General features: G+C 38.9%; 1 protein-coding gene across 3 annotated transcripts in view; it reads left to right on the forward strand.

Annotated features, from left to right (window-relative positions):
• Positions 1 to 826: 826 nt before the first annotated feature.
• LOC149833568 (U2 small nuclear ribonucleoprotein A'-like) overlaps positions 827 to 13,322 on the forward strand; it is a 58,407-nt gene continuing 45,911 nt past the window's right edge. For 2 of the 3 annotated variants that reach the window (XM_090012903.1, XM_090012902.1), the window contains exons 1-4: positions 827 to 1,251; positions 3,620 to 3,660; positions 4,252 to 4,381; positions 4,492 to 4,697. In XM_090012903.1, coding sequence (XP_089869029.1) covers positions 1,170 to 1,251; positions 3,620 to 3,660; positions 4,252 to 4,381; positions 4,492 to 4,697 — 459 coding nt within the window. In that variant the 5' untranslated portion in view covers positions 827 to 1,169. The remainder of the gene's footprint in view (positions 1,252 to 3,619; positions 3,661 to 4,251; positions 4,382 to 4,491; positions 4,698 to 13,322) is intronic. The other variant, XM_090012904.1, reaches the window with a different exon arrangement.

Below are 13,322 nucleotides of genomic sequence, written 5' to 3' on the forward strand. Positions count from 1 at the left end.
ACTTTGAATCAGACTCCACAACTTTTCAAGTTGAATGATGCTACCCACGCTGGGAGGAGCCCCCAAACCCCTCTCCTGTAAGGGCAAAAACTCTAAATCAGGTTCCACAACTCATCAAGTTGAACGATGCTACAGTTAGTGTGCAGGTCAGTCGGTGTTTGATGGAGAAATGTGGGATCGTTTGTTGGATGTGCACAGAAGTAGAGAGAGAAGGGAGATGAGGTTTTACCCCTCTCTTGTAAGGGTAATAACTCTGAATCAGGATCTACAACTCATTTAGTTGAATGATGATACCCACGCTGGGAGGAGCCCCCAAACCCTCCTCCTGTAAGGGTAAAAACTCTGAATCGGGCTTCACAAGAGTCAATGTATAGGTCAGTCGGTGCTTGATGGAGCAATGTATGATCTTCTAATGGATGTGCACAAAAGCAGAAATAGAAGGAAGAGAGAGAGTGAGAGGGTTGATGTTCATGGCCTCCTTCAGGGGAGATTTCTTTCTCGGATAATCCTGCAGTGCAGAGACTGGGTCTTAAATAATCATCTTCGGGGCACTTAAGTCTTTACAACCACTCCTTTTCAAGAACCGTCATTTTTTTTGCACCAATAAAGGAAAGGATACATACTTAAGTCTTTGCAATCTTTAACGCTAATTAATGCTAACAAACATGAGGATACGAGACACACATGCTTACATACGTGGTGCTCTTTGAGACCCCCGAGATGTAGCTAACCCCCCTGTTCGAGGGGAAACATATACATATAACCTGCTTTGAAACGCGCCCACCGTCTAGTGTGGCTTAAGTACGATGCCCGTGTGTCGTCGTTAGTTGCAGTAGGGTTTTTCGGTGGCATCGTCTCCCTCCCAACCTAAATCGCTCTGTGCAGGCGAACCCGTCCTGTCGTAAATCTATCCTCCCTCGAGACAAGCACAAGCACCCTCGTCCCGACGCTGCTTGTTCGAAATCTATCTTACAATCCTCCCTCCTCCCCCGCCCCCCCCACCCACCACACACACACACACCCCTTTTAGAAGCTTCCTTACAGAGGGGCCACCCTCGACAGATTAAACCTCACGCGGACATTTTTTGCCGCCCTCATTTTGCTTCTATCGGCTGTCTTCTTTAACAGCATTTGCAGCAGAGACGCCTTTCTTGTGATCGGGGTTGAACATGTTTAGACTCACCGCAGACTTGATATGGAAGAGCCCTCACTTCTTCAATGCCGTTGGAGACCGGGAGTTGGACCTTCGAGGTATTACCCATCCCTTCCTCCCTTCTCTCTTCCTTTTATCTCCGCGCATCTTCTTTTTTATCTCTCGATTGTGCCGTATCATGCAAATAAATCTTCTCTGTAACGAAATGCGTCTGGGCTCACAACGTCCTCAGCTTAGCTTTTGTTTGTTGCTTTGATACCTCTTTCCTTTTGTTGACGAAGGGAAGGGAAGGGAAGGGAAGGGAAGGGAAGGGAGGAGCAGGTGCAGGCATAACATGAGTTTCCAATCGGGTGGTTGAACTTATGGCCTGTGTTACCTCTACGAGGTTAGGGTTTGCCATTAACTAGTAGGTTCCTTTAAAGAAAACAAAGACATTAAAACAATGATAACATCCCCCCTTTCCCTCCTAGATCAATAAAAGGAGTTCCATTCTTTGGGAAAATTACTCAGTGGGTATGGCAAAATCATCTCAAGCCAACTAAGACTAGGTCCCTATAATTTTGAGACAATTACTCAACACCATTATCAGGATGTAACTTAACTGGAAGAAGCACATAGAAGATAAGGCAGGAAGTGACAACGCGTTACCCTCTTGAGTCGGTGCTACAGCAGTAAGGTAAGCTAGCAACAAGTTTATGGAAAGCCCCAGCTCTTGGTGAAGGAAAGAGCGTGTTGATCATGCCTTATCTTGGTTATGTACAACTAGATGAACAACTCTCAGAGAAGTGGGTGTGTTTTTTAACACCCATTTTGGCACTCTTTTAGGTTTAGCCGCCTGGTATAGAAGAGCCAGAACCGAATGTGTCCATGTTTTTTTGTTGGTTATACATGTTACAACTAAAGAGCGAGCTTAAGCAAACCAATATGGTGATATAATGTATGAAATAAGTGGTGCAACCCACGAGAAGTGGTGGGAGCTCCCGGGGGGTATATGAGGGTTGGTCATAATAATGGTAACACTTTCCATGATTGACCGTGATGTGACGGTCTTGGTTGAACCTATGACATGACAGCACTGTACCACAAACGTCATTCTTTTGTACTCACTCGGGGTCTTTTAAGATTCCTAAGATAATGTTGCCAACTACAAGAGTGCTTCTTCCTCAGTGCAGTTTCTTTTGTTTCTACTTGGTAGTTGTAATGCAGATGTGCCGATTCTTCTTCTGATGTCTTTGCTTGAGTTCATTCTATCACTGTCATTAATTATTAAGGCAATTCAGGATGGAAACTTTGGATGATTGGTTGGTTCTATATTATAGCCGTCTTACTCCATATGTTCTTGGAGCCTTGTGTGGTCTATTTCCGTTCAAAGTACAAAGGTTCTATGCCATGTGACATCCATATTTCAACAAGGCTGGCATGCCTGTGGTGATATTGGTGGTTCCAGATATTTCCAACTAGAAGATATCGGCTGCTCACCTGCAGAGACACATAAATGTTATATGTATATATTGTTTATCACTTTACATGTTTTAAATTTTAATAAAATTCCTATTTGTGCTCTCAAATGTATACACACACAGTGTGCGTGCCCCTCTTGTCAACTCCTTACTATTCTTTGTTTTTTCATCTCACACGCAGCTTTGTTGACATACCATAGATCCATACTGATATCCATGTGACATAGGTTATAGAACTGTTGCCAAGGGCTTTGACTCTGCTTTGGCTAACTGGTATTATTAATTCTTCCACAGTGAACAAGTGGGCATTTGTTCTTTTGGGGTTGATAATAGCATGCATACGCATTCAGATTTCAAAACATCTTTTTTGATGTTTTTCTCTTTTTTCTAATATTAGGATGATCTTTTCCATCTCCATACAGCCTTTTTTTCTGGTCAAGCTGTTGCCATGCATCTAATGATTCTTGCAAATCTGCCAACACTTTTGGGTTCGTATTTACTTTGTGGTGCATTTGGCTTGAATCAACTTTCAGAAATTTGGAAGAAAAATGATATTGGCTAGCATTCATGCCATCATGGCTACTATCTTGGAGGATGTTTTTGCTACTGTCTAAAATCATATGGTTAAGGAAGGGGCCTTTGTTAACTTTTATATCTTAAAAAGTAACAATTCTCATGCATTCGTTGACGAGACTGCTCTTACTTCCCTCCTCATTTTTCATGTTGTTTCTGTTCCACTCTAGGATAATTCTGGTTTTGCACATTGTAGAAAAGGGATGAAGTGGTTGTATGTTTATCTATATCTTTTCCTTTTCTTCTTTTACAACCTTCTTTGTTTCTGATTTATTATATCTTTTTCCTGCTTTGCCATATAGGAGCTCAATGTTGTTGTTGTTGTTGTTTGGTAAAATTTTGAAGCTTTGTTGAACCAGAAACTGCCTAAATGAGCATAGGAATAGTTAGCAGATCAAGTATGCTGAACACTTAATGCCATTTTTTTTTGTAGGGAATAAGCTTGCAGTGATTGAAAATTTAGGTGCAACAGAGGTAAGATTTATGATGAATTGTTTTCATTATCTAAAACATTATGATCACTGTATTTCTTAGAATTCTATCTACTGATGATAAGAGTCCATGATGCAATACTCTCTTTCTCTCTCTCTCTCTCTCTATATATATATACATATATATGGGGTAATGTTTGCTACCCTCGTGGGTAAGGAGCCTCCTAGTGAAAAAATGTAATATTTTTATTTTTTCCAGTTTTTTTGCACATCTAGCACTCCAGATGTGATCTGCATATTAAGTTTAGTAGAAACTGACCTTTGGATCATGTTTTTCTGATGTATAAGTCAGAACTTATGAGGCTTGAAAAACATCCTACAATGCACCAAAATTTCAAACGTCAAAAAAACATGTCTATATCAAAAAACTATGAACCAAGAGTCAATTCCTATTAGTTTGACCATGCTGAACACATCCATGATGTTAGATTTGGTAAAAAACAACCTTCCCCTATGAGTTATAACGAGGGACTTCATTAATCACGAGGGTAGCAAATGGTGTCCCTATTTATAAACATATATGTTTTACTGTTTTTTGCCAGTGATGATGCCTTAAAAAGCCTGTTTCTTACAGGATCAATTTGACACTATAGATCTGTCAGACAATGAAATTGTCAAGCTTGAGAATTTCCCTTATCTGAATCGTCTTGGTACTCTGCTTGTCAACAACAACAGAATCACTCGGATCAACCCTAACATTGGAGGTCTAGTTGCTTCACACCGTTTATAGTTTTTTATTCCTTTGGTCACTGGCGCCTTTACTGTTTTTTTCATTATTCATACCCTCCAACATTTTGTTATTTGAGAAGTGCAGAATACTTGCCTAAACTACACACTCTGGTTCTGACAAATAATCGATTGGTGAACTTGGTGGAGCTTGACCCTCTTGCATCACTTCCCAAGCTGCAAACACTCAGTCTGCTAGACAATAATGTTACCAAAAAACCAAATTATCGGTTATATGCCATTTACAAGTTAAAAAGGCTGCGCTTGCTAGATTTCAAGAAAGTGAAACAAAAGGTGAGATGGTGGTCACTGTCAGAACAATCTATGTTTCTTGCTTTTGTTGTTTTACTTGGTAATGAGACCTACATGCTTGCACTACCTTAGTTTATAACAAAATCTACTTGGATAAAATTTCTTGAAATTGAAGAAAATTACTGTTTGTTAGCTTATATGTCTTGTCTTTTATGCTTTCATGTTTCTTTCTACCAAATTTTACCCAATCTCAATGTGAGGCTATTTGCGTTGAATTGTATGTGTGCCTCCTCTCCTGCATTTCATGTGGATATCTTTGAGCCCGATGCGTGCTGTGTTGAACATGGAACAAAACAATATGAATAATGAAGGATGAGGATACCAAGATGGAGTATATATTGACTGATGAAGAAAATGATTTATTTCCCTGTCAGCCAGGACTTCCTAAGATTTTTGGACAATTATAATTTCAAATGAAAAGCTATGTTTCTGGAGAAAAGAATAGTTTCTATTGTCCATTGAACACTTTTAGTTATCCGATAATCTATCAACAAGTCAGATTTTTCAATCAACTAGTACTTGGTAGAAGTTTTGCTATCTACAGCTGTGGTTATGGCTACAATTAGCCGGAGGTAGTAACAGTCAGGTAAGACCCTTGGTAATCTGGTTAAATCTTTTCTTGCTGCTTGCTGTCATTGAACAATCTCTAGGTAGAGAATGTTGTGTACTAGAGGCTCTGCCATCTTCATGTGGAACTTATTCTTAATTAATTGAACATATCTGTTGTTGATTTCAATTTATGTCTTTGTTACCTAAGCTGCAAATGTACAGCAACTAGTATAATCTATACTTCATTGATTTGGGTAGTTTGTTGTTATTGTCTAAAGCTGTTAATTTCCAGAATTAGAGCCATTTTTTTGGGGGTTTGACCTTCTTTTAGGGTGTTTTGGATATCACCTGAGAATTCTTGATGTGGGTCTGGGTTTCACATTCTACTTGTTTGGGTGCCATTCCCATGGAATTGTGGTTCCGTTTAGGCTCTGTTTGGCAGCCATTTTTGGGAGGGGCGATGAGATGGGCAATGAAATCGGTGGATTTCACAATAACATCCTCCCACTCCGCTCCGATCTTTGTCACCCCTCCCAAAACTGGGAAACCAAGCGTTGGAGATGTGTGGGGAGTCAGCGAATCCCTGTTACCGCTCCCATTGTGGGCTTCCAAACAGAGCCTTAATTCCTTCATTTTCCCTTAATTTACACTTTTTGTTTTTTTGAGCAGAATATACATTGTGACCGGTTGGTTATAAAATCTGTCTATTGCTCTCCAATTTTTAGGAATCCTCATGAATGAGTATTATTTGTCTTTGGTTGGGGGACGTTTGTTTACACTCTATGGGAATTATTCTCTCACACAAATGAAAGAATGGTTCTCATTGGCTCCGTTTTCTCATGTCAAAACAAACATAAGAGAATGGGTAGAATCAGAATTGCAAGGGGGCCCGTGTGATTCTGATTCATAAGGCTCCAAATCACATTTGATTTGGAGTTATACATGGCCTGCTAAGCAAATGCAACCTTAGTCTACAGGGTATGTAAACACACCCTTAAAAAAATGCTGGTCTACCTTGCACCCTTTCCTTGCTAAACTTGGTTCTTGTAGATGGATCAAATATAACACTTTTTTGTTATGTCTAGATGTGTCTCTAATACTTGCACATAGTAGAACTTAAAATGTGAAGTTTTGTTGAAATTGCTTTTAGTTGCCTAGTGAAGAGTCTCCTTTCAACTTGAGATTTAGGGTCCTCGCACCCATAAACAACAGCTGCGAGCTCCCTTTTTCAGCAATGGTGCGGAAACCCACCTTTTATCCTCGTGCCCACCCAAAGTGTTACTTGGATTTGCTCTTTGTCTCTTCTTTAAGTTTTTTCTTCCATAGTTATGTTTGGATCCAGTAAATATCACTTATTTTGAAAATATTGTGATATCAACATGCTAAAAAAATTTCAACTTTTTGCATTTTTATGAATTTGTTTGTGTTTTTTATATATATTGTATTCAATATTTTATTTGCTCTGATGTTTTCCTAAAAAAACAAAAATCTAAATCTATTGAAATATTTTCCCTTGCTAAGAGATCCTGGTACTGAGGTTTGTGACATAGATTCCAGATGTAGCTTGGCTTCAGATAACTGGTACCCATATCGGATAATGTGGGTTGACCCTTCTGCATCCATAAACAAGATCATGTATGCCAAACCCATGGGAGAAATGAGTGAATGGGATGATGTTATGATGGCTTTGAACAAGATTTTTTTTTGGCATGCTAACTTGGTTTGGATGAGTAGATACTAGTGAGCAGTCATTGTTATTACTGCATTATGTATTTGTTGTTTGATATCTGTATCTATCATTAGGATAGAGTTTTTTTTAAATGGTGGGATGCCAGATATGATGGCAGTTGTAAGTTTGTAACTATCATTATCCTTATCTTTTAATAGTTATCCTTATATTATTTCCTTCTTCTACTGGCTGTTACATCTCTCTAAATAATTTATGATGGTATAAGAGCTCTGTTACCATATTTGATCCCATATCCCAAGTACCAAGTTTATATTCTCTTCTTCTCTTCTTTCCTTCTTTATTTGATTCCTTCAGTTTAACTTCTTTCCATAGGTTTTTTCATATATTTCTTTCCTTTCCTTTCTTCTTTTCTCCTCTTTTCTTCTTGGTTTCCTTTTTTCTTCGTGTTTCATGCTGTATCTGTTTTATTGTTCTACTTTCAGCATATGTTGACGTCAACTACTGATATCATCATTTGTACAGGATAACATCAGCAAGCAAGTTATTTGCACTCATATTGCAGCAGATCTAACCTCTTCTGTTTTTTCAGCCTTGATTATAATAGCCAAAGGTCTTTGATTGAATACAAAATCTTTTGAATCTTTTGCATCTGTCATAAACTTGGTGTTGAAAAACCTTTGGCTGGATCTTTTGAACTCCTCTGGTCAGTCAGTACTTTTTACTCGAAAAATAGAGGAGAGAGAGAGAGAGAAAAGATGCTTGGGGTGAGAGAGGCTTGAACTCTCATCCTCAGGATCACTTCTGTAGCTATAAGGTTAGTGATAGTACTGAAAAGATTTTAACTAGAACCAGTTGGATCTATCAGAATGCTGAGAAGCCTTTTGAAAAGATAACGTCAGTTTGTTTTGTATCTTGGACCGGATCCTTAAGATCCAGATCCAATCACTTGTATGTCTAATATTCCAGACGTCACTTATAGGCGGACATGTAATTTTTAATTATTGTTTAAGGGTAAACTTGTACCCTAATATGTCTTGTAAGATCCATATATTCAATGAGAAAGGAATCCCAATGTGGCTGGATTCCCTCTCTGTTTTGTGTAACCCCTTTCCTTCTACTTTCTTTCTTTCTTCTACAGGTAAAAGACTGGAGATCTGAAAATCTAACATGGTATTAGAGCACGTTAGATCTGGGTGTGGACATGATTTCCAGAAGGTATGACTGAAGAGTCTCTATTTTCCAAGTTGAAAAATTTCTTCCGCAGTCTTGTCTCTCTTCTATTAAACTTCTTTTTCGTCCTACTACTCTTTTACTGTTCTACCTTTTGCCTTAAATTTTTTTTCTGCAACAGTTTTGAAAGGACTTTTCGTTTCAGCTTGTCACAGATCTGTTTTTGATTTCAGATCTGAATTGTTCCAGGCTATCGCAGACCTGAATCTGTGAATTCAGATCTGGAAAGGACTTTTATCTCTGATCTAGAGTTTTCTTCTTGCGTCAGATCTCCAGATCTGGAACTGTAAGTTCCAGATCTGAATCTGGAACTGTGAATTCCATATCTGAATTTGTTGCTCTCTGCCCCTATATTTCTTTTCGCTGAATATCGTTCCTCTTCCTTAACGATTTCTGTATTTCTGTTTCTGCACAGCAAAGAATCACCAGATCTGATTATTATCATATCTGCTTGTCGTCCAATCTTGCGCTATTTCTCAACAAAAAAAAATTGAGAATCACAGCTCGATATTGTTGAAGTGCAGCATTTCTCTCAATATTTTCCTTTCCATATTATTTTTATTTCCTATGGATTTCCCAGCCGCACAATCCAGTCTCTCCATGAATTTTCTTAACCAACTTGTGTCTGAAAAACTACATACTACAATTTTTTTTGACCTGGAAAACAAAGGGGCAACATCTACTGTTCTCATCAAGAACCCAAAATTCCTTAATTGGGAAAAACGGGATCAGTTGCTTGTGGCCTATATCACTTCGACTCTATTGCAGGAGGTTCTCCTTGCCATTCCCGATGATTTCACAACCGCACAGTTATAGGACAGATTGGTTCGTACATATTCTCAGATTTCAGAAGCTCGAGTTGTATTTCTCAAGCGTGAGTTTCAGATGATGAGGAAGGATTCTTTGACCGTCATGGAATATTTGAATAAAATGAAAAGCATAGCTGATCAGTTAGCCATCATTGGATGCCCCGTTAGCGATAAGGACATGGTTCAACAGATTTTGAGTAGACTGGGGGCTGATTATAGTGTTCTTACGACTTCATTGCTTTGTTTGCCTGAATTACCAGAGATTGAGGATCTGCGCGCTAAGTTGTTATAGTATGAGATGTCGTTGAAGGGTTTGCCAGAGGAATCTCATACGCAAGGAAACACTCAGGATGTTCTTGCTACAAGAGTCAGCTATGGACGAGGGAGAGGAGGATACAATTTTCGAGGACGTGGAGGACAGGGCAGAAACACATCAGGGGGACGTGGGCTTTTGCCCACTCCTAATGTTCTTGCGAATTCTCAAGGATAGAGAAACATGCCTACATGCTACATATGCAACAAAACGGGTCATGTTAAGGCCAACTGTTGGTTTAATCCACAGAATAAAGGGAAAAACCAACAAGGAGAACATAAGAAATGGATTGAATCGAATGGAGAATTAAAAGAATTGCTCATGTCAGCCCTAGTAGCGTTGAATTTGAAGCAGAATGAGGGAACATGGTATGTTGATTATGGGGCAGCAACTCATGTTACTGGAGATGCAGGTAAGTTTCTAAATCCTATTTCTTATTTTGGCAAAAACTGTATAGTCACTGGGGATAGATCCCATCACTCTATTTCTCATGTTGGAAATTCGGTTATCCCTATGTCCAAGTCCATTCTCAAACTTTTTAATGTTCTTCATGCCTCAAATATCAAAAAGAATATTATTTTTGTTTCCAAGCTTGTTGATGATAATAATGTTTCTGTTGAATTCACTCTTGTTCATGTGAAGGATCTCCACTTGAAGAAAACATTCGTTAAAGGGAAGTGACAGGGTAACATGTACGTTTTTCAAGAGGATCCTCCTACATGCCGTCGGCCAATCTGTAATGCCTTGAAGCCTTCGTCTGTGTCTTCCTTTGTCTCCTCTGATTTTGTCTTCAGCATCTCAGATTGTAATAAGTCAGATCTATGGCATGGTCGGTTGGGTCACTGTGGTGATCATTTTGTTAAAAGGCTTGTCACGAATAATCTTATTCTTAGGAAGAGTCTGAGTCTTGAAAGGAACAAACAAAAATGTTCTAGTTGTCAGCTATGTAAGAGCCATGTGCTCCCTTTTCATAATGTTAATAAAAGAGCTTCAAGGCCTTTGGAAATTATTTGTTCGGATGTCTGGGTACCTGCTCCAGTCAATTCCTGTTCTGGTACTAGATATTATCTCATTTTTGTTGATAGCTATTCTCGTTATACATGGATATTTTTCATGAAACATAAGTCAAAAACTTTCTCCTTATTTCAAAGATTCCATTCTTTTGTCAAGAACCACTTCTCCAAAAATATTTGGTATTTAAAGTCTGATGGGGGAGGTGAATTTTCTTCTAGTGACTTTATTAGTTTTCTCCAGAATAATGGAATAGGAAGGAAGGTGTTCTGTCCACACACCCCTCAGCAAAATGAAATTGCTGAGAGGAAGCACTGACACATTGTGGAAACTGCAATGAGCATGATGCACGACAGTAATTTACCCATAAATTTATGGACGGAAGCATTCCATATTGCAGTTCATATTATAAATAAATTACCGATGAATGTTTTGAAAAATAAATCTCCATATTTTACTCTACATGGAGTGCATCCCAATCATCATGATTTACGTGTGTTTGTTATGTTCATGTTGACAACTCATTAAGGCACAAATTTCAAGATAATGCTCTAAAGTGCATATTTGTAGGGTATGCAGATGACTACAAGGGTTATAAGTGTTATGATCCAGGGACAAAGCGCATCAAAGTCTCCAGACTCGTCATTTTTGATGAGATGAATTTTGATTCTCATCCAGGCTTCACTCGACGACTGTTGTTGAATTCTACTATCCATGGTTGAGCTCAGAATTATTTATTGAAGTCGATATCAGTTGTCCTGGAGAGTGTAGACAGGTAACAAAGAGAGTTGAACAATATGACAATTTGAGTCACCATGAAAATTGCAGTCACCAGGAAAATGCAGAAACCTCACCACAACCAGACAGGTACAGGGACATTGTATATACTCGACGAGAGCAGCACAGGCCAACAACTAGTATGCTTGGTCATGCATCCTCACAAAATCCTGATCTTAGAAGGTCTAATCGAATTCGACATCTAGTTGAGAGATGGGTTAGTTACAAGAATTTCTCCATGGATTTTCAATTATTTTTAACTGCTTTGGACAAAGAGGATGAGCCCATTACTTTTCCCCAAGCAGCACATTCTAGACAGTGGGTTGAGGCAATGAGTGATGAGATGGAGGCATTGCATGAGTGTGGAACTTGGAAGATTGTTCCAAGACCATCAAATAGAAATGTTGTTGGGTCAAAGTGGGTATACAAAATCAAATGCAAGCCAGATGGCACTATTGAATGATATAAGGCGAGGCTTGTGGCCAAAGGCTTCACCCAAGAACAAGGGCTAGATTATGATGAAACATTTAGTCCTGTTATAAAGATGGGGACAATTCGACTTATTCTCTCTTTAGCCGTTGAGCATGGATGGGTACTAATTCAACTTGATGTCAAACATGCCTTCCTTCACGGTGATCTAAAGGAGGAAGTTTACATGGAGCAACCCACAAGATATGCTGAAGGAGATCCACAAAGGTTTGTATGTAAGTTAAGAAGGGCAATTTATGGATTGAAATAGGCATCACGTTCTCAGTTTGACAACTTTTTTGTAGAGATACAGAGGTTTGGTTTCTCACGATCACTCTTAGATCATTCTCTGTTTATTTTTAGATAGGGAGATGTAATCACCTCGCTGCTCATATATGTTGATACAACAACAACAACAACAACAACTACGTTTTCATCCCAAAACAATTGGGGTCAGCGATATGAACCAAAAAAGAAAATCATTCTGGGTCTTCCACATGAATCCTTCTCCTCCAATCATTTCTATCCAATGCCATGTCCTCGGCGAGGTTCAAAGCATTCATATCCTTTCCTATCATCTCCATCCAAGTCTTCTTAGGCCTACCCCGACCTCTTTTAACTAATATATTTTTCCCATTTCTCCATCCTTCTAACTGGAGCATCATTAGGCCTTCGCCGAATATGTCTAAACCACCGTAAACGATTCTCTCTCATCTTATTTTCAATGGATGCAACACCTACCTTTCTACGTATCTCCTCGTTTCGAATCTTATCTTTTATTGTATTTTCACACATCCATCTAAGCATACTCATCTCAGCTACATTCATTTTTTGAATATGATGTCTCTTGGCAGCTCAACATTCCGTACCATATAGTAAAGCGGGCCTAATTGTCATCCTATAAAACTTTCTCTTCAACCGCAATGGCATTCTACGATCGCACAACACTCCAGTTGCACTTTTCCATTTCATACACCCAACCTTTATTGTATGATTTACATCTCCATCAATTCCTCCATACTTTTGAATGATAGATCCCAAATCTTTGAAACAGTCATCCACCGGTATTTCTTGCTCACCAAGATTCACTACACTCCCATCACTACTTCGTTGCTTACTAAACCGACATTCCATATATTCTGTCTTACTCTTACTCAACATAAAACCTCTTGCTTCCAATGTCTGTCTCCATAATTCTAACTTAGCATTAATTCCAGCTCTAGACTCATCAATCAAAACAATATCATCAACAAACAACATACACCACGACACATTTTCTTGAATTGATCTCATAAGTTCATCCATCACTATAGCAAATAGGAAAGGGCTTAATGCAGATCCTTGATGTAACCCAACCGTTATAGGAAAATTGGTTGTCACCCCTCCACAAGTGCGGACATTGGTTACTACTCCTTCGTACATATCTTTAATTATACTAATGTACTTGAGAGAAACACCTTTTTTCATCATTGTCCACCAGAGAACATACCTATGTACTCTATCGTATGCCTTCTCCAAATCACTAAAAACCATATGCAAATCTTTGTTCCTCTTTCTATATCTCTCAATAAGTTGTCTAAGAAGATGTATAGCTTCCATAGTTGCTTTTCCGGGCATAAAACCAAATTGATTCTCCAATATCATGACAATCTTCCTCAACCTATACTTAATCACCCTCTCCCAAAGTTTCATAGTATGACTCATGAGCTATGTCACAGGGACTCGGCTAGCAGGGTGCCGCACCCATGTCGACGCGACTC

This window comes from Nuphar pumila, chromosome 7 (assembly GCF_984573655.1).
Source record: "Nuphar pumila chromosome 7, dmNupPumi1.hap1.1, whole genome shotgun sequence".
In the NCBI taxonomy this organism is placed as follows: Eukaryota; Viridiplantae; Streptophyta; class Magnoliopsida; order Nymphaeales; family Nymphaeaceae; genus Nuphar; species Nuphar pumila.